The sequence below is a fragment of the Prinia subflava genome, chromosome 8, assembly GCF_021018805.1.
Source record: "Prinia subflava isolate CZ2003 ecotype Zambia chromosome 8, Cam_Psub_1.2, whole genome shotgun sequence".
NCBI classification, from domain to species: Eukaryota; Metazoa; Chordata; class Aves; order Passeriformes; family Cisticolidae; genus Prinia; species Prinia subflava.
In genome coordinates, this window is record NC_086254.1 from 6,263,114 (window position 1) to 6,283,921 (window position 20,808).

The 20,808-nt window shown below is 43.5% G+C and overlaps 1 protein-coding gene and 1 long non-coding RNA gene across 3 annotated transcripts; one reads left to right on the top strand and one right to left on the bottom strand.

The window, feature by feature from the left end:
- Nucleotides 1-1,363: 1,363 nt before the first annotated feature.
- CRK (CRK proto-oncogene, adaptor protein) lies at nt 1,364-18,119 on the top strand. 2 transcript variants are annotated; one of them, XM_063402570.1, is made up of 3 exons: nt 1,364-1,712; nt 8,829-9,194; nt 14,830-14,968. In XM_063402570.1, the coding sequence occupies exons 1-3, from the start codon at nt 1,469-1,471 to the stop codon at nt 14,835-14,837; spliced, it is 618 nt and encodes a 205-aa protein (XP_063258640.1). In that variant the 5' UTR covers nt 1,364-1,468; the 3' UTR covers nt 14,838-14,968. The 2 variants fall into 2 exon arrangements, with proteins under 2 accessions (XP_063258640.1, XP_063258639.1); XM_063402569.1 differs by having other exon boundaries at nt 1,365-1,712; nt 8,829-9,364; nt 14,830-18,119.
- LOC134553177 (uncharacterized) lies at nt 1,719-20,777 on the bottom strand. Its single transcript, XR_010081055.1, has 3 exons — nt 20,741-20,777; nt 19,710-19,833; nt 1,719-7,813 (listed from the first exon to the last, which is right to left on the bottom strand). It is a non-coding gene; the product is annotated as an uncharacterized LOC134553177 (long non-coding RNA).
- Between the last annotated feature and the right edge of the window lie 31 nt (nt 20,778-20,808).

Here is a 20,808-nt window from a genome sequence, read left to right on the forward strand (position 1 = left end):
GGTTCTTCTCTGCCACCAGTGGAACTTGAGCTCTTCCCTGCTGCAGACCTCTGTGGTAATTCAGTCAGTGAATTGCCCTGAATAAAATAAAACTTTTTGTTTCACAGGGCTATTTTTAACCCAGAACAGCTCGTTGGCCCAATTCAGTGTGTAGTCCCATGAAAAGCAGCTGTGCTGGCACAGCCGTGGGGTGGGAATATGTGTCTGGCAGGGAGGATGAGGACAGAAGCTGCTGGCACAGCCCTGAAGGAAAACACAGTGAGCTGCAGCCTTTAGTGTACAGAATCACAGAATATCCTGAACTGAAGGGACCCACAAGGATCATCTCCTGGCTCTCTCACACCAACAATCCCACCCTGTACATCCCTGGGAGTGTTCTCCAAATCCTCCTGGAGCTCTGGCAGCCTTCAGGCAGCTCCCAGTCCCTGGGGAGCCTGGGCAGTGCCCCAGCACCCTCTGGAGAAGAAACTTTTCCTAATATCCAGCTTAACCCTCTCCTGACACAGCTCCTGCTCTTCCCTTGGGTCCTGTCCCTGCTCACAGAGCAGAGGTTGGTGCTGCTCCTCATGAGGAAGCTGCAGCCCCCAATGAGGTCTGACCTCAGTTCCTTCTTCTCCAGGCTGAACAAACTGAGTGACGTCAGTCCATTCTCACAAGGTTTTCTCTCTAGACCCTTCCCCATCTTTGTAGCCTCCTCAGGCAAGGAATGATGAGGCAGCAAGGCCAGGGAATAGACTGTCCCCCTGTGCTGGGCACTGGTGTGGCAACATTCGAGCGCTGTGTCCAGCTCTGGTCCCCTCAATTCAGGAAGGACATCGAGGGGCTGGAGCATGACCAGAGAAGGGAACAGAGCTGGGGAAGGATCTGGAGCACTAGGAGAGGCTGAGTGAGCCAGGAGGGCTGAGCCTGGAGAAAAGGAGGGGGAACCTTCTGGCTCTCCACCACTGCTGGAAAGGAGGTTGGAGCCAGGTGGGGGTCGGGCTCTGTTCCCAAGGAACAAGGGACAGAACAAGGGGAAACGCCTCAAGCTGTGTCAGGGGAGGTTTAGGCTGGACATCAGAAAGAATTCACTCCCAGAAATGGTAATCAGACATTGGAACGGGCTGCCCAGGGATGTGGCGGAGTCACCGTGCTCGGAGGCGTTCAAGAAACGACCGGACGCGGCCCTCTGATCGAGTTAACAAGGTGGTGTTCGGTCACGGATCGGACTCAATGATTCAGCGGTGTTTCCCAGCCCGATCGGTGCCGGGACTCAGCCGCCGTTTCCGCCGTCCCACTCCCCAGAGCGCGTTCCCGCCTCCCCCTCACGGCCCGCCCTCACACCGACCCCCCGCCCCGCCCGCGCCGGGAGATGACGTCACGCCCCCGCGTGCGGTCACGTCCGGTAGGTGAGGTCAGGGCCGGGGCCGCCATTTTGAGCGGCTCCGCGGGCGGCGGCGGCCGCGGGCGGGGGAGGAGCGCGGCCCCCATGGCCGGGCAGTTCGACTCCGAGGACCGGGCGAGCTGGTACTGGGGGCGGCTGAGCCGCGCCGAGGCCGTATCGCTGCTGCAGGGGCAGCGCCACGGCACCTTCCTGGTGCGCGACTCGAGCACCATCCCCGGCGACTTCGTGCTGTCGGTGTCCGAGAGCTCCCGCGTCTCGCACTACATCGTCAACAGCCTGGGGCCGGCGGGAGCCCGGCGGGCCGGCGGCGAGGGCCCCGGGGCCCCGGGTGAGTGACCCCCAGGGCTGGCGGTGCCCGCAGCCCCGGGCAGGGCAGCCGGGGCGGCTCCGCTGGGCGCCCGGGCGGTGTTCGCAGGCGTGGAGCGCTTTGTGGTGGAATTAAGCCGCGTTCCGGAGCTGGGGCCGCTGCCCGAGCAGAGCCGAGCAGAGCCGTCTGTCCGCACCTGCCGTCCTGTGCCACATGAAATCCAGCGTCCTGGAGCTGGGCATCCTGCAGCTCCAGCCTCGCACCTCTTTGTTTTCCTAACCCGCTTAGCGATAATTCATAGGTTTTCCGTGTCATCTCAGCCGCGGGATGGTTCTGTGGAAGTGTCATCCCCAAAGTCTGACTTGTGACAAGGCAGTTTTGCGTTATCAAGGAGGCTGAGCTCGAGTGGGGAGTTGAGTGGTGAGAACTCTTCAGGATGTAAAGGCAGTGCTTTCTTTAAATCAGATGTGAAGTTCAGTTCCTTTCCCCCTGAAAGGAGAAGGTTGATATTATTTCTCATCAGCTGAACATGTAGTAATGAAAACAACACGTTTAAGTGTAACACTTCAAGAGCAGAAGGTGCTGATTGTGCCAGAGGGAGAAGCTCTCTGAGGAGCAGCATTTTTGCTGTTTAGTCCAACTAAACCCCAGCAGTGCAGACCCTTGGATATGTCAGAACGTGCAGCCAAAGGCAGTGGTGTCCCTCCTGTAGCAATTAGTGAAGTTGGTGCTGGAACTGCTTGAGTTTGGAAATTAATCCTTGCAAAATGATGTGGATGTGTGATTGGCATGTCAGCAAGGAGCCACTAGATAATTTTTAGTTATAGTAAACCTGTGTAATGAGAGATTTGGTGAACTTATTTGGCAGAAAATAGACACAGATACTGTAGGTCTGTGGGTGGAATAAGAGACCAGTATTGGAAAGATGTAACAAGACTTGTTTCATTTTTCAGTTTCTGCACAGAGTGATTGACTAAGGAGATAACCTGAGAGAAACCGAAATAGTGCCAGTAGGTTTGCACAGTCATACAGGGAAATCTAAACCCATCCTGTTTATCCCAGGAACCTCCTGGAGCTGCACAGTGCCCTCAAGTTACAGAGCTCCACAGGTGGAAGTTAAAGGTGGCTGAATTCAGCTGGAAGTGAAGCTGTTGCTGCTGTGGGGTCAGAATGTGGTGGCTCCCTGTTTCATGTGTGTGCAGACAGAGGTTTGTGCCGTCATTGCTGACAAGGATGCCTGGTGTTGTGTAGAGCAGTCACAGACCAGGATGGTTTGTTGTGAATGTAACATAATTGGATTTTAAGGACGAAAACACTGGGTCATGAGTATCTGGCACTTCAGGGCAGTTGCTTTTTGGGGAGCAGCTCATCTCTGGAAAAGCAGTGGCATCACTTCAGTACAGCCATCCTGACTTTCTTCTTGTGTTACATCCTAAGCTCTGTAACGTTTTGTGGCATTCTGTGGGCTGGCTTTGGTTAAAATCATGAAGTACCTTGTAATTCTCTTCTGTTTTAAAAGAGTAGCTGTGTAAGCTGGTGGCACAGTAGGCTTAATATATCTGAAAAAGTATAATTATGTTTTGGTTGGTCTCCTTTTTATTTGTCCTCTGGATGTGCTTGGGAGGAATGATGCATCACTCCTGCACTACAGACACTCCCACACTGATTTTAGTAATTCTAATTAAATAATGCCTCCATGCTGATGCTGCTGTCTTCACACTCCTATCAAAGAAGATGCTGGGGAGGTGTATAATAAATTATACTTCAAGTGTAATTAAGGTGCTCTTTCAGAAAAAAATAAGTGGGAGGTTGTTCTGCAGTGGAAGGGAGGTGAAAACATTAGTAGAAGATTGAAGATGATTTTGTGTTTGTGTAGGGAAGTTAATCCAGTAGAAAGAGTTAAATATTTGCAAGTTGTCCTGCTTTTTTACTGTGGCCAAGCTAAAACATCCGGAAAAACAAAATAACTATATTTTAGTATGGTGCAATTTTTTGTTTGGCAGATGCACAGATCTCTCTGAGAAATTTGAATATTCCAGGTCGGGTTCTTGTTGGGATTGTTGATTTTTGTGGGGCTCAGTGTCTGTGAAATTCCTGGCTGCTCTCAGGGATAGGGGAGCCTCAGCACAGAATGAATGAGATGAAGAGCTTTGGCTTCCCTAAAAATCACAATGTCACAAAACCATGATACTTTCTGTGATTTCTGAAGTATAAAGTAAACTTGCAAACTCTTTGTTAAATTGACCTTTTGACTGATGCTGCAGTTTCTAACTTCTTGTAGGTGATTTTTCAGAGTAACAAAGAAAAAAGAATTGAACAGAACTTTTTATGTCTTCCTGGAATTTTTCAAGGATGTTAAACAAACAGGATAAATCACTGAATTGTGGGAAAGAAAAACATTCTGTTTTCAGTAGAAATGGATCATTTGTGATGAGGTATCACAGTTATGGCTAAAGGGATCCCAAACAAGACAAAGTGCTCCATGCAGGCATTAGCAGGGTGATGGACAGCAGAGGAAATACGAAATATGTCATGTGTTTGCAATTTGACATGGGGACTTGGGGTAAAAATGTGTGATATGCACTAAAAAATGCCTGAAATACCTAAAGATAGAAATGCTCTGTGCTGAGAGTGCAGCATTATAAAGACAGAAGCCTTACCATGCTATTAAATACATCTGTCTGAAATAGGCAAATATGACAGATAAAATGCAAGAAATTGATGTTTTCACCATTTATGAGTTTTAAGAACATGATTCTGAATGTAGTGCTTCTAAATGGCTTCCATTGTGACTGAACTTCCTGGAATCATGGAATCCTTACAGAAAGATACCCACACTCAGCTCGGGGTGAAGTGGCTTTAGGGGTGTGGGAGCAGAATGGTTTAACTCTGCTTGGGGTTGTTTTTTCATTTTTATATTGAGATGAAAATATATTTAAATGCAAATTAACTGCAACTTTAGGAAGTCCCTGTATTAGACATCTGCTCTTATCCTCTGATAATCTGCAGAAATGAGTCTGTAACCCCTGAGTGAATGTTTTCCTGGTATACTCAGAGCTCTTCCCCTCAATAGTTTTATGTTTTTATAGGGCGTTCATGGGATTTATTTGTTCTGCTCGGCACGGGTAGGAAGGTACTTGAGAACAAGGAAAAAAGGTGTCCCCGTGGGGGTGGGGGAAGCACAGGGACTGGAATGTGGTGCCTTCAGTTCCCATATGCTCCCAGAGGAAGTGGCTTACATCACTGGGGTGTCTTACTGGTGCCTTGTGTGATAAGACCAGTGATAAGCCCTAAACACACTCTGAATTGGGAAAGGGAGCCACCCTTACAGAATAAAACCAGATGCAAAAATAAAGACCTGTATTTGCTGTAAAGGAAAAGCTTTCCAAAGCTTGGGAATAAAGAGAAAACAGTCTATTGACACTAAAAATTGGAGTGAAGAGAGAAATGCAAATCCCTTGAGATGTCTGAGAAAGTGAGAAGCTGCTCTGTGGTTTCACCACCTGCCCAATCAGTGGAATATTGGGTGGTTTATAGCCCTAATTCCCCAGTATCTGTACAATATTTTAAACATATACAAGCACTTTTCCCAGACTGACGCAAAGGCAGCACAGTGTCAGAGGGTCATGACAGGAGGGAGGGAATGTGCACCATAAACAAGAACTGATATAAGCCAGGTTTGAAACTTTCTTCAGTTGTGGGACCCTTTGGATTTTAACTCTTTCCTCACCTTTGAGAGAGCAGGGGTTTTGTGGCACCCTGAGATGGCTGGAGTTAGGTTAATGGAAATGGGGTAAGGAAGAAAGAGGATACTCAGCCCTTTGTGCTTCTCATTCATAAAGTGAATCCTGCTCAGCTGAGCCGTGCTGGTGGTGGAGGTGCTCCCTGAGCAGCTCCTCTTCTTCAGCTGCAGAAAGAGAATTTCCAGAACTCAAGTGTCCCAGCTTTCACAGGAAGTGACTGAAGTTCCTCCAGGATCTGGACTCACCTTTCCATGCTTGTGCTCTTCCTGGGAGCCCTCAGAAGATGAGCACACTGCGCTGCTCAGACTTATTCAAGAGAAATCCCAGGATCGTGAAGGAAAATATTCATTTTCATATTCCCAAAAATGCCCCACTCAAGTTGTTGCTGCAACTTTTCTGTGTGTTAAGATCTTGCCTGAATTATTCCATTGTCCTGTAGGTATGAGCAGTGTTGCAGTTCAAACAAGAGGCTGAAGAATTCCTCTGAGCCTGAAATCTGTTAATCTTTGAATTTCATTCTACCAGGGAATGACAAAACTTGTAGGGAGCGGAATAATTTCCCCTCTGCATGTGAGCATCACTTAGTTCATTGTAGCTGAACAACAGTATCCATGAAAGACTTAAACTGATGGAAAGTTTTCCACTTGCTTGGGAGGGTGGAGTTGTATTTTATTTCCAATCTACATTTTACCAACTCTGACTTTGAACTATGTTGTCCTTTTTATGCCTGTTTTAGCTAAATTTTAGGAGTCTTGTATTTAAGTTCTCCAGACAATTGTTCCTGCCTTTATATGAACTGATGATTAATTTAGATTAGGTTTGTAGATTTCTTGTTCTAGATCTTCTCAGATTTGTGTTGCTGCCTTACATTTTTTTAATGAAAAGCATCAGAAATGCATGTGGTTTTCTGGCAGTGTGGTCTTAGTGAGGGTAACATCTCTGCTTTCTGATCCTTTTTCCTCTGTCCCTTCAAGGAGTGCACTGATCTTTCTGATCCCAGAATTTGGAGGATCTGTGTCCTCTGGCTGTTGTTCAGCTGTGCAAAACACCTTGTAGGATCTGATTTTCCAGGATACAGTACAGTGATTTCTGTCACTCCTTCCCTGTACATAATGTTCCAGAGGACTTTTCTTCTTAAAGTCCAACTTGTATTCAGGTACACTTGGCAGGTCCCTCAGGCTGTTGTGCATTAATTCAAGAGGGTGAACGTGTTCCAAAAGACAAAAAAAAACCAAACCAGGCACTCCAAAATGCCTTGTTCATCCTGGTGAAGATTGACCAGGCTGATGAATGTTACTGATGAGCTGCTCATTCCCTGTGACCTGTGAAGGTTTTTGTGTGAATCCCTACATTGCTGAGGCAGAACTCAGCTCCCTGGCTGAGTCAGCTTGTAGCAGGTTTCACTGAGGTAACCTGGTGTTTCAGGCTCTCTGTTATGTGAAATAAGTTCCATGTCAGTGAACTGCCCTGAGATTCAGTCTTCTCCATATGGCTGCAAAGAACTTTGCTGCCCTGCTCTTAAAGTTCCCACGATTTTTACTCAGATGTCAAGCCTTGATCCTTTAAGGTTCACAGCTAAAATAGTGCTAGATATTTGCTCACATTTCTGTCACCAGGTTGGTCTGAAAGCTGATGTATTTTCCCCTTGGTTTCCCACTTCTAACTCTAAAGGAAGTGCAGCATTCCCAGACCCCTTTTTCCCCCGAGCTGTTCTGGTGCAGGCTGCCTGTCCAGCCAGAACTCATCCCCTGTGAGCCCACAGAGCCCACAGTGCCACTGGGATGAAATTCCAGGGTTCTGGCCAAGTCTGGAGCTGTAAGTTGCATCTCAGCAGCAAAAGTTGAGGGGTTTTGTATCCTCTCAGCACTACACTTCGGGAAAATATGATGGACTCTTAATTTTCTTCCCATGCTGGGCTGGTCTTTCTCACTGATAATTCCATTAACTTCCTTTATCTCTTGGTGATGCCAGTTTGCAGGGTTTTTTACAGTTTTTTCAGGGTATTGCTTTTGAGTTTTGGCTCACTGTGTTTGTATTCATTTCTTTTGAGAGCCTTTCAGGGCTGTTAAAGCGTGCAAACGTGCATTTTCCAAGGACTTAGTTCTGCTCCTTCGAATTTCCTTTAACCAGTTCCACTAATGCTCCTGTTGCTTCAGGATCCTTCAGAACTCATTTCTCGGGTGTTTGTCTGTGTTGATCTTATTGAATCTGCCCTTTTCTCTGTTAGAACCCCTTTCTGCTCTGCTGAAAGAACTTGTTGTAACATTAGCTTTCCATGCTGACAGTGCTACTTTGCAGGGAGTTTTGGATCAGTGACAGCTTGAAGGATTCTGCTAGCTTTGTACTCCAGAGCTGAGGCTTGGGACTGTTAGATATTCCCTGCAGAGAAAACAGACTTGCAAAGTAAGCATCTCTTTCTTGCTAAAAGAGTTACTCATTAAAATATAAATCTTTTCATCTGCACTCCCTTCTCCCAGCATCCCCCAGTTCTTCCCAAAACTGATTGCATGGGCATGGTGGAAATAGAACATCATGTGTGTGTTTTTCCCCAGCTGAGCCTGAAGAACATGAAATGGGAAAAAAAAAAAGCACACAAATTGGAAATGGATATTCTGCACTTTGATGCTTGTAATGGCTTGGATGTGAACATCATCTGTATTCCAATGTATTTAAGTTTGGATTTATAGCTTAGGCTCCATCTGACAAATGTGGCAAAGAAGCTACAAGACTTGAGATTAAAAGGCTGAGTCATATCTCTTATGAAAATACATTTTGTTACTTTGCATTGCATAGAGTGGAGATAATTTTCTTTACTGGTACCTTTCATCAAAATGAAAAATAACTTCATTTGCTCATATTCATCACTTGTTTGCTGCTGTGCAAGCAGTTTTCTGTAGTGTCCATGCCTTTAACCCAAGATGTTACAACAGGTAAATAACCATTATTGCAGTTTTGTTCTTTAAAAATGGATCTGAACAGCAGAAGAGTTTAAAAAAATAATTTCTTTGAAATGGTACCAAAAGTAACTTCCTATATTTAGAGTGTAAAGCAGGAAAATTGTACAGGCTCCTGAGAAACCCTGATGTACTGAACATTTTCATCTGTTGGATCCATATTACATTGGAAGAAACAAAGATATTTTTATCCTAATTCGGGAAGTTTGGTGGTGCCAAAGAATTTCTCTTTTCCTTCTTTGACAAATTTTTTTTTTTAAAAATGGTACTTAATGATCATGATAGTGATGCCTTTGATTGAAAATGCTCAGAAAAGCTGAATATGATGTCAAGGTGATCAAATTTGGTGTTGAAATACTCTTGTTTAAATGCATTTGTCTTCTCAAATGTTTAATTTATAGTTTTAATGCTCTTTTTGACATGTTGCCTTCTCTTTCCAGGGTCGAATCCCACCAGATTTCGAATAGGTGACCAAGAGTTTGATTCTTTGCCATCTTTACTGGAATTCTACAAAATACACTATTTGGACACTACAACCTTGATAGAGCCCGTTTCGCGCTCGAGGCAGAGTAGCGGGGTTATCCTCAGGCAGGAGGAGGCCGAGTATGTGCGAGCCCTCTTTGACTTTAATGGCAATGACGAGGAAGACCTCCCCTTTAAGAAAGGAGACATACTGAGAATCCGGGACAAACCTGAAGAGCAGTGGTGGAACGCAGAAGACAGCGAAGGGAAGAGGGGAATGATACCCGTTCCTTACGTCGAGAAGTATAGACCTTCCTCTGCTTCAGTCCCCACTCTGATTGGAGGTAACCAGGATAGTTCCCACCCACAACCACTGGGTGGGCCGGAGCCAGGGCCCTATGCCCAGCCCAGCATCAACACTCCGCTCCCTAACCTTCAGAATGGCCCTATTTATGCCCGGGTTATCCAGAAGCGAGTCCCTAATGCCTACGACAAGACAGCCTTGGCTTTGGAGGTACATAATGGGCAAAACTTCGAAGGAAGAGATCTGTTCAAGGGATTTCCCTTTCGTTCACATGGTAGTTTTGGAGGAATGAGAAAGGGAAAAGCTTTGTAATACTGGTTTTATGTCGTGATTAATAAGTTATGGATAAAATGAGTGACTGCAGTCACTTGTAAATTAGATTATTGTTGATTATTATTAGGTTACTGAACCAGTATCGTGTCTGTTGTCTACCATCACTAACATAAGTGTTTCCCCATCCATGTTTTCAGTTTTGAAATGTTTATTTTGTGGGGGAGGGAGAGGGAGCAGCTCATACATTGTGTGTCTGAACCTGTGTTTGCTGTTGTGTGCCTCACCACAATCTGTACAAGGTGTGCTGGGTTGTTTGTTGGTTTGTGCTGTGTTGGGTATTTTTTTTCTCCCCAATGTGTCAGCAGTTTTAAAGCAATCAGTGGAAACATTGATACACTTTGAAATTACCTGGACTGAGATGATGATCACACAGAGAATTTAATTATAATATCACCTCAAGCAGATTGCTTTGGGTTTAGGTTTGAGGCAGGAGCATTTTACAATTTACACCACAATTTGTTAGGTCTGCTATAAAGCAGTGATGGATGGAGTAAGGTTCGTAGTAAAACACTGAATTTTCCCCAGGTTGCTTCACTTCCTGACGGGCTCGAGTGATTGCACAGGCCCTTTTTGATTTGTCTTTTTTCCTCTTGGAAAGGTGACTGGAGTGCTCTATCTCTCCACATCCGATAGTTCTCCCCCAAGTTACAGCTGAGGAAATTGAGACTCAGGTATTCCCTGTGGCAGACCTTTGCCTTAGGATATGTCAATTGTAGCCTTTAATCTGGGCTTTCTTTGAGCTGGAGGCTGTGGAATTTCCTGATACCTAATTGACTTCCTGTTTATATAACATTTTAAGTACTTGGGAAAAAACAGTTTCTGTGCTGAGTCAGAGCATCTCCTCTCCCCTCTCAGATACTTTGTGTAATTGTGCATAGCACAAAAGGCACTCCAGGATTTCAGTGATCTGGCAGCTGTAGGTGTGTGTCTGGTACAGAACTGGGAGATGCAGCACAAGCTGCAGATGGATAACTGATGTACAGCCTGGCAGATGTGAAATCTTACCCCTGGAGGTAGTAAATATCCTCTGAGCTGCTACACGTTCTGTTATAGGTCTGAATATTTTGGGGTTGAGAAGCAGGTATAGAAATTTATGTAAACTCACCAGATTTTGGGGAAATGTGAGGACTTTTACCCTTCAAACTCTCAAAGGCTAAAATGCTGTCTCTTTCCCTCTTTTTCTCACCCTTTCCACCCAGTTACCTCCTGGAGCTTGGGAATATTACTGAATGCAGGCTGTTGTAATTACCAGATGTTAGATTGGTTTTGAGCCTCTGGATACTGCTGTGGCATATTTAGCAAAACCTTATGGTTTCTTTCTGAATTTTGCATTCTCTTAAGCCTTAACTTCACACTTTATTCCACTGAAGAACCCTACAATGCTGCCCAGTGCAGGATTTGGGAGCATGGAGTGAAATCTGGGGAGTGAGGAAATGCTACTAATCCAGGCCATAAGCAACTTAGAGTGAGAGGAAATGCTTTCCATGCTGGAGAACAGCTTGGGAGTGCCAGGGCTGATCTTAGGCTAGTTCAATCCTCTTCACCAAAACTCACATGATCTGGCAGGAATGTTGGGCTGTAGGAAGAGCAGTTTTGTGGGTAACACCTCCCTTTCTGAGCTACCTTACAGCTCTAGTATCTTTTACAACTGGTAGGAAAGGCTGAGTAGCTGAAGTGTTTGGGAGGGGCAGCTGAGAATTGTCAGCTCAGCTTGGCTGTGTGGCCACAGTAGATTTCTGGTGTCCAGAAATGGCCTTTATGGGCCTCTTAGAACTATTTAAATATTTATCAGTTGCCACCTTGGCCCTCTTGGTTAGGGTGTTATGTTCCTGTCTTGCTCTCCATTTAAGAAGTGCAATAGCAGTAGTGGTTCTTCATTCTGTATATAATACTGCAAACATTTAGTTTTAAAAAGTGAGCCATTTATCAGTTCTAGTGGCCTTCAAAGCCTTGTATCACTTCCAATCACAATGTTACTGAGTTGCTTTCACTGTCTGTAGAGTAAAAAAAGCAATATGCACTTCATTTTCTCCCGAGTTTTTCTCCATCCTGTCTATCAAAGTGCTGTTTCTTGTTGTCTCTTTTTTCCACGTTCCCTTTCACTTCATGGCGTTTCTTCTCTGTTTATCTAGAGATCTCTTTCTTAGATAACTTAGTACAGAGCATTATGTAAATCTTACCAGACCATTTTTGCCCAGACCTCTTTATAAATACAGCAAGTGGGATTCTTTCCAAATGAAAACTTTTATCCTTAAATCTGGCAATATTCATGGGAGGGGGTGGATCCCACTGTTTCTCTTAGAAAAATAGATTCTTAACATCAAACAGTTTTTGCCCAAACTGCAAACAGAATATCTGTGCTGTTCTGTTATTTTAAGCCTGACATGCTTTTGAAGAGTTCAAGGAAGGAGGATCAGAGCAGGTGATGTTCTAATAAAATCTATGCTCTATTATGGAAAAAAGATTCAGCAGGAGAAGTTAACATTTATTTTGCATGTAACTGGATCTATGCAAGGACTTTTCAGTCTATTTTAAGAGAAAATAGAGGAGAAAAAGGGAAGATCTGTGTGGTGAATGACTCTGAGATCGATCGATTTATTTTCTTTCTTTGTAACAGTAGCAGAACTCTGCCACCTTGACCTCACCAAAGAGGAGTACTTGGAATAAAACCACAGCATACAGAAGTCTTCACTTGAACCTTCAGTTTTGCTTTGAAGCATATGGGGTATATTTAGTTTTAAAACTTCTGATGAAGACTGAGACAAACGTGGCTTTCTAGCAGGGTACAGTGTTGTTCCTGAGGTGCTGTGCTTGGTGGGGTGATGCACTATGGACTGATGTTGCCATAAATCAATGCTAAAAGTGAGGAGAATTCAGAGACAACGTTCACTCCTAGCCTAAAGGTTTTAAAACTTCAGCACTTGTAATAATAAGTAATTTTTGGAAAGGTTGTCTGTATTGGCTTCAGCAGAGTGGTTGAACTATAGCTTACCAGACAGAGGTTTGAAGCAGATCTAGAAAGATCTTTCAGTTAGGCTCTCATTTTTATTAAGGCAGCATTTGTGAAATGGTCCATGCTTGCTTAAAGTTAGTCCTGCCTTGACAGATGTCAGGATATATAGATCTATGTATAAGAATGAATGAGATGGTTTATATATATATAAATGAAATGGGAATGCAAAATTGTATCAGTGTGTCTGCCAAATGAAATTACTGGCAAAAGAGGAATATTTGATCCTACAGGATGCTCTGGGAGCAAGGGAGTTTCACAGGCATCCCATACTGTAACTCAGTGTCATTGCTCTGCTGAATTCACCTTTTGCAGGTGAGTTCATTGTAAGGCATCCAAGATAAGCCCTAATGAACACTAATTAGAGGGTGAGAGAAGAGCAGAGGCCAACAGTCTTAAGACAGCAGACTTCAGTGCAAGTTGTCCTTTTCCCTTCCCAGTGGGCTGGAGGTTAAACACTGTTGTGGTGAAGGCTGATCTGTAGATTACATCCAGGTCTGAAGCAGTTTCAAGTTATCTGGGACATTGTTCTGGTAATGGCTGTGATTAGGAAATCAGATTTTCCACTTCTAGTATTGTCACATTGAATCTTATCCTTGTTAAATTACAGCTGATGTATTGTTTTGGTCAGCAGAGTATTTTTGTTGCTACAACCCCCCAGTGGTTATTAGCAGTAGCAAAATTATACAAACTGCATGATTAAATTCCTAAGGAGCTGAAGCTTGCAGTCAGTACTGGAGGAAGGCTTCCTTTTTGCCTGTAGCTAATACATAAGAGGATTTTCTTCAAAATATGATTCATTAAAATGTCTATACTAATGACTACAAAAGGCAAAAATAAAGCTACAGCAAGAGTCCCAATGGGCCTCTCATTACCAGATAAGTAATCATGAGAGGTATGAGAAGCTTAATTAAATGTCCATGAAAGGGGTTGAATTTATGAACTGTTAAAAGCTGTTCTGGCAAAAGATTGCAGGTGATTAAAACCTGTAAAGTTAATGGAGATTGGTAACATCTGAAATTGTTTTCCTTGTTCTTTGTTGGCTGCCCAGAAAGTGCAAATAATGAGGTTGTGTTTTGGATGGATTTGGAACACAGTGATGAGCATCTGTGTAAACTATAACTCCATATTCAGTGAATTTCTGGATTAAATGCAGCAAGGCCTTTGGCCACACCTTCAGAGTTTATTTACAGTATTAGTGAAAGAAAATAGAGTATCTATCCCAAAAGCATCCTCCATCTGTGATGTGGGAAGAATTCTAAAAACTGTTGTATGTTACTCATAAATCAGATTATTGATAAAATTCTACAGAGGGGTAGAAATGGGTAGACAGCTTTTCAGTGGTGCATTCATTAACTCTCCAGTGAGTGTCTCCACAATGTAAATTGTGCTTCCTCAGGTTGTGTAAGTGCCACTTAATTGAAGTACCCTTAAATATGAAACAGGGCTGGGGACTGATCAGAGCTAGACTCGTGTCCTGATTTGAACTACCTGCACAGCCCTGGGAAGTGCCTGCTGTGCAGCTTGTCCCTGTGTCACAGGGGATAGATGATGATGCCTTTGGAATTGGTGCTGCCAATATTAGGGTGGAGAGAGCAGATGTATTCCTGGGCAAGAGGGAGAGGGCATCACTTGTCTTTACTATTCCCATGAGTGCTGGACTTGGCAGTGCTGAGTTAATGGTTGGACTCGATGACCTGAAATATCTTTTCCAACGTAAACAATTCTGTGATTCAGTGGGATTTATTTCTCTGAGAAATCCGTGCTGGGAAAGACTGAAATGCCATCTGGCTTTGCCTTTGGTAGTGGCTGACTGTGGATGCCCAGAGCAAGAGCAGAGCAGCCTTATGGCACTTCTTACATACCTGTTACAATCTGTGAAGAGAGGGAGATCCTCTGCTTTCCAGAAGTTGAAAAGTGGAATTTCCAAACTAAGAAGCAGTTGAGTGTGCAGATTAGTGTCTGTTTGGTCCAGGTCCAAGCCTTCCCTTGATGAGGCTCTGGATGGAGTCCCAGCAGTGTGCAGGCCTCTGTCAGCCCAGCAAGGCACATTTATCAGGATAGCACCTGAAGGCAGCTCTCAAGAGCACTTGGGAAGATTGGGTTTGGATTGCTGGTTCTTCAGGTAGTTCTCACCTGATCTGGGTACATTTCTGTATGCACTTTCTTGGAGTGAATGGCATTGGGGGCAGGCTGGTGTCTCACTGTGAGGGCTGAAGCTGCTTTTTCTAGATGTGTATCTGGTGCACGTGGGTGACAGCACACCAGGGAGGGGTGGCAGCTCATCCTCGCCTGTTTCTGGGTTGTAACGTGTGCGTTTCTTACCCCACAGGTCGGTGAGCTGGTAAAGGTCACAAAGATTAACATGAGTGGTCAGTGGGAAGGAGAATGTAACGGCAGACGTGGGCACTTTCCATTCACACATGTCCATCTGCTGGATCAACAGAACCCTGACGAGGACTTCAGCTGAGTGTGGCTCAACAGTTGCTCTTACAGATGGGAACAATCTCAACCTGTTTTTATTGCAGACGCCATCAAGACTAAGCTCAGACCGACGCTGCAAGCAGTATTGCTTGGATAAGCATTCTGATAACCTGCAAACCCCTGGGACTCAACACCACCATTCCTTAAGCAAGGGTCATGTAATTCAGGGTACGACAGTAGATAACTCCTGTGTCCAGTGGCAGAACTAGGCCATGATTATAGCATGTAATGCCTGCTTATGTCCACGTGCACGGCAGCCTGGACCTGGCCAGCAGCAGCAGCTGGAGAAGCAGTGCTCTAGATGTTCAGAGAACATTTATAGCTCTCTCCGGGCCCATTGCTTATATTGCTTCTTCCTCAGGCAATGAACGTCAACCATAGACAATTCAATCCCTTGATAGAAATGTCACAAATCTGTCCTGGAGCTCGGTCTGTGTTTCCTCCCGTGCCTGTTCCCTGTCGTCTGCGTGGTCAGTGAGCTGTGCACAGCACACACCGGTGCAGGGCCCGTGGGGACAGCCTTATGATTTACAGATCCTTATCACTCCCATGGTAGATGACACATCCAATCAACCTCAGAATTCTAGAATTTCTCTGTTCTTATGGACACTAGATTGATTTCTTCAGTACTGTTGATGCTTCAAACATAGCAGCTGATTTTAATTTAAGATTTTTATTAACATGCAGTATCTCTTTTTATCCACAAATACAAGGCTTATGGAAGTGTAAACCTCCATATCAGTGCTGAGAAAATATGTGCATAGCACTTTAATATGTAGCTTTAAAGCAGTGTTTGATTCACTAAATATACTAAAATATTGACACTGCTTTCCAATAAAATTAAATCGTGTAGGGCTAGTTTAATTTTTCTAGAATTCTTCAATATTGTACAATACTGTTACAGTGTCAAACAAATCAGTGTCAAACACAGTGAACTGACAAACCAAATAGTAGTTTTATTTTAAAGATGCTCTGGGAACTCTTCTGGTTAATTCCCATCTGTAAAATATTTGATAGTGAATTCATGAGGATTTTATTTTTAATAAACTAATGGAAAATAATTGTGTGCTTCTGGATTGATTCTCAAAAGGCATCATAGAGTAAATATGACTTCCTAGCTCATGATGAAAATCAGTGCATTGAGTAGGCAGTATTATGCACTGCTTGATGGTTGTTTTTTAGTCTGTTCTTCTAATTATCTGGTTTTCTCTAATATAAATCAGAATGGATTTAGTAAGTTTTGTAAACTGAAATTAAACACTGAAGTAATTCTCCCTTGCCTGTACCCTGGGTTGTTTTCCAAGCACAGCAGTCTGGTGACCAAACTAAATTTTGTAACTTTGACTACAGTATAATCCATGCAGAAGGGTTTTTTCTAAATAGTATCAAACTGAAACTGGTGGGTTTGGTTGCTTCAAACCTGTGTGACCCCAATGGGTCGCATGTGCTGCAAAGGCCTTTGCTGCAAGGCACTGACCCTACAATACTGGTAACACTTTACCTCAGAACTCTGTAACATGCTGGAAATGATAATATTTCTGTTCTATTTAAGTACTAGTTGTTTTACTTCAAAACTAATCCATCAGCAAGTCTGAGTAATGTTCAGGTTATGGGCACTCATTAATTCTGTGGACTAATGTTAATCACTTGTCCATCACCAGTCTCATGAGCACTACTGAGGATTATTATCACAAACTGACAGCAGGGACAGCAGGGTAAGAATGGGAACAGGGAATTGCAGCTCTGTTCTACCTTGGATTGCTGTTCTGCTGAGGGTGACGTGCCAGTGACTGTGGGAGCTCTTCTAGCTTAGTACAAAATTTACTTTGAGGGAAAAAAATGAGAAACTAATTCTAGGTTCTGTAACTCATCTGATTCTTTAAGGTTGATTTGTATTTTTCCTCTGATTTTGATACTCACTGTAACTGTTTGGGGGGTTTTGTTTAATAGCTGCACTCTAAATAACAGACTTAATACTGAGTTTTTCAGTTGTCCATATGTACTTATATTTTTCTTCAGGTATTGCAAAAGAAACATAATAAACAATGTGTCCTTAGAGTGACACTGAAGTATTTTTGCCAGCTGCAGTTAATGAAAGCCCATATATTTGTACCTTTCCAATCAGGAATTAAGATACCAAAAGAACATTTTTCTGGAAGTTTTATTATGCAAACCTTGCCTTTTTAATACAAAAGACATGAATTTAATTAACTAGCAAATACCCTGCAAACTTTGTAGATGTGGTTTTGTTAAGACTGTATAAATTGTGAATATTTGTACACTTTGAAAGAGCAAAATGAAGAAACTAGAGGAGTCTTAATAGCTGCTGTTACACTAGAATCCCAAGTTCTTGTCAAGCAGTTTTTTTAGCTGACTGATGCATACCTTAATGCAATTGTTTTCCACTCTCAGTTCTAAGCTGAAATGTGATTTTGTTTCATAGGTGATAGAAAGGAGTATTTTTGCATTTGGACAAAATAGACATTTCAACTTGTCAGGCTCCTCAAGGCAAATAGGTAGAACCTATGTTCATGAACCTGTAGATGAAATCCTCTTGTGGCCTTTGTTTATCCTCTCCTATTTGTTCCCTCCCTTCTCCCTGATGCGTGCAAAAAAATCATTGCTCAGAATGTTGGTCACAATCTTTTGTCTCTTCCTTGGCTGTGGTTTTGGTCTCTTGTGCATAGGCAGGTGTTAGAACTAGAATAATCATTTCTAGAAATACACCATGAAAGCAGAATGCTCAATTACACTGTGTTCTTCTGGTGCATTTACACGTTATATCACACTAAAAATTACGACTGGCTGCTATGGTTTTTTAATATATATTTCATTTTGGTAAGCCCCAGCCTTTTTACTAATATATGACCTGGTTAAATCGTGTTAATCTGTTTGAATTGTATTTGTTAATAATGCAAATATTTCTAATCATCCTTAAGAGTAAAACACTTCCTTTTTGTTAATGGTTTTGGGGAAGGATTCTAACCAAACCTGTTTGAAGAAAAATATGAACATGTGCCATTGTATTATAACACTATCCACTTTCTTGACAGTTAAAGTCCTTTTTTATTTTTTTGTAGCATGTAATGTATATGTTCATAGTACGTGAAGTAAATAAAAGTATAGCCAAAACTTTGACTCAGTCATTCTCAATCAGTTCTTGGAGTACTTGCATTTAGTAATTAAAAATAGATGGGTTTGGCCATTTTTAATTTGCCCTGTAGGTATGAAAATAATTAAACACAACACTACAGAAGTAAGACAAACCAAGGTAACTAAGTTAACCTATCAAACAATAAAATACGGCTTTTTTTGAAAGAAGGTGACTTTCTGTAATTAAATGAGTCAAGGGGTTGGGGGAAATGTGTATTCTCATTTCAAAAAGAAACTCGTGAGGAATGTTGGGATTTTGTAGCTCTTGCTCTCAATTCTACCTGCACAAGTGTGTCAGGGAATAGTCTGGGGATTGTTTGGATGGGATGTTCAGGAAGATAAAAAGCTGTTTATATAATCTTAGAAATACCAGTGAAAACAAAGTTACACAAATTAATACCAGCAAGAATCTCCTGCAGGAGTCTACAAATGGTTCAGAAGAGCTGTTTTTATGTGTGGTGGTGTGAGAGCACTAATTCAGTGAAAAGCCAAAGTGTGCAGGTCCTGGCAAGGGCTGCAGAACAGAAAATCAGGACCAGAATCCCATGGGGGCCAACATTTGTAACATCAATCTGCATTAAAACTACTTTTGCCACACTATTCCTTAAAAACTCCAAGGGGACCTTAGGCCCCAAGGATAAGAATCTTGATGTGTCTCCATACAGTAAAGATTATTCTATCAGCTCCAGATGGAAAAAACAATTAATTTTTCACAGGCAGAAGTTGAGTTTTGGCCACAGCAGTGGTTGAATGAATTCATGTGAAAGTTCAGGGGGCAAAGGACAAGCAAGGATTGCATCAGCAAATTGTGCTGTATTTCCTTGGATTAGGCTGTTTATTCCTCATGCTTTGCCAAATCCCTGACCAATTTCCAAATATCTGAATGCCATCCGTAATGAGTGCATTCAAAGGAATTTAAAGTATTTAGACAATATGCTATTCTTCAGCAAGAGTACCAAGAATGCACCTCACTTCTTGAAGTGTCCTGATTTATTGGTATTATTGAACTCTCTGCAACCTGCTGAACACAAGGAAGACAGAAAAATTCCTAAATTGATCCAAATCTAATTTATTGTGCACAGCTCCCCAAGTCTCTGCTGAAAAATAGACTTTTATCATCAAAAAAGTGCAGAAGTGATTTGCAAGGCCTAAAAATTTACACAGAGATAGTGATTGTGCACTGCTGGGACCTTTCAAGTGCCTAACTTTGTATCATGTATTTACCAGCAATGCAGAAGTAATTTTCACTTTAGTCACTGATGTCTTGTGTTTAAGAAATCCTGATTAGATAATCCTGATTTGTGAAAAAAGAAGGCCTAAATATCCCTTGAAAACAGCACTGATTTTCTGAGCAAGTGATACAAAAATAATTCTGTCAAGTTTTTAGATCTATTTGTAAGAAAAAAATAAGGTTATGTTGATCTTGTAGACCCTAAAACTCTTGTTCATCAACTGAAAAAAATCAAGTCAGGCCAGCAATAAACTATTGAAAAAATGTACTTTAGTGTTCAAGTGTGCCCTCAGTCACCCATCAGGAGCCCATTTCAGTGGGAACAATACAATAAATGGAGATACCTGACTTTGTGTCCAGGGGGTGCCAGGGCCAGCTCTGTCTCTGCTGTCAGAACTTGCAAAGGTCTCCGTGCACTTCTCCCGTGAGAAGGGCTGAGCATCCACAGCCTGCACTTCCAAGGAGACACTGGGAAAAGAGACAACACTTCATTCACAGCTACCCTGAGCAAATCACAGAATCGTGCAGTGGTTTGGGTTGGAAGGACCTTGAAGCTCAAGTAATTCCAATTCCTCTGCTGTGGGCAGGGACAGCTTCCACCAGACCAGGTTGCTCCAAGCCCCATCCAGCCTGGCCTTGAACACTTCCAGGGATGGGGATCTTTGAAGATCAAGTTCATGCCAGCTGTGCATAACCCCTTTTAGTTTTCTAAAACCATTGTGGTTTCAGAAATCGAGGCATTATCTCAGTTATTTAAGTGAATGGTCCTTTTGTTTTTCAGAAGTATTGTGTAAGGAACTCGTGAAACATTCAATTTTACTTTCTAGATTTTCTAGCCTCTTGAAACAGTGAAATTACCACGTGCTATTCACTGCAGGTGATACTTTGAGCAAACACTCTGGAAAGGCTGCAGAAACCTGTATCTGACCGTCTGCCTTTCGGTCACAGATCCACCCTTCCATGAGGAGCACACCCGGTGATTTGTACCAAAATACAAAGAGGGGGTAATTCAAACAACGCTGTCAGCGTCTGAGGGCAGCACGAACATGGAGAGAACGAGCCGCACTGAGGGAAACGCCACCGGCGGCAGAGCCCGCTGCCCTCCGCACATCACAGCCGTGTCCCGGTCACAGCCCCGCCAGAACCGGACGGGGGAACGGCGGATCCATCCCCGCCATTGCCTGGCAGCCTCACCCCTCACACCGCTTCATCCATCCTGCCTCGCCCCTCACGCCGCCTCATCCTGTCTCATTCCACTTTATCCCTCACACCCGCCTCACCCCTCGTCCTGCCTCACCCCTCACGCCGCCTCATCCCTCGTCCCGTCTCATTCCGCTTTATCCCTCGCACCGTCTCACCCCGCTTTATTCCTCACCCTCCTCACGCCCTCCATGCCGCTCCCCCCTCACGCCGCCTCACCCCGCCCCCCGCCCGTTGCCAGGG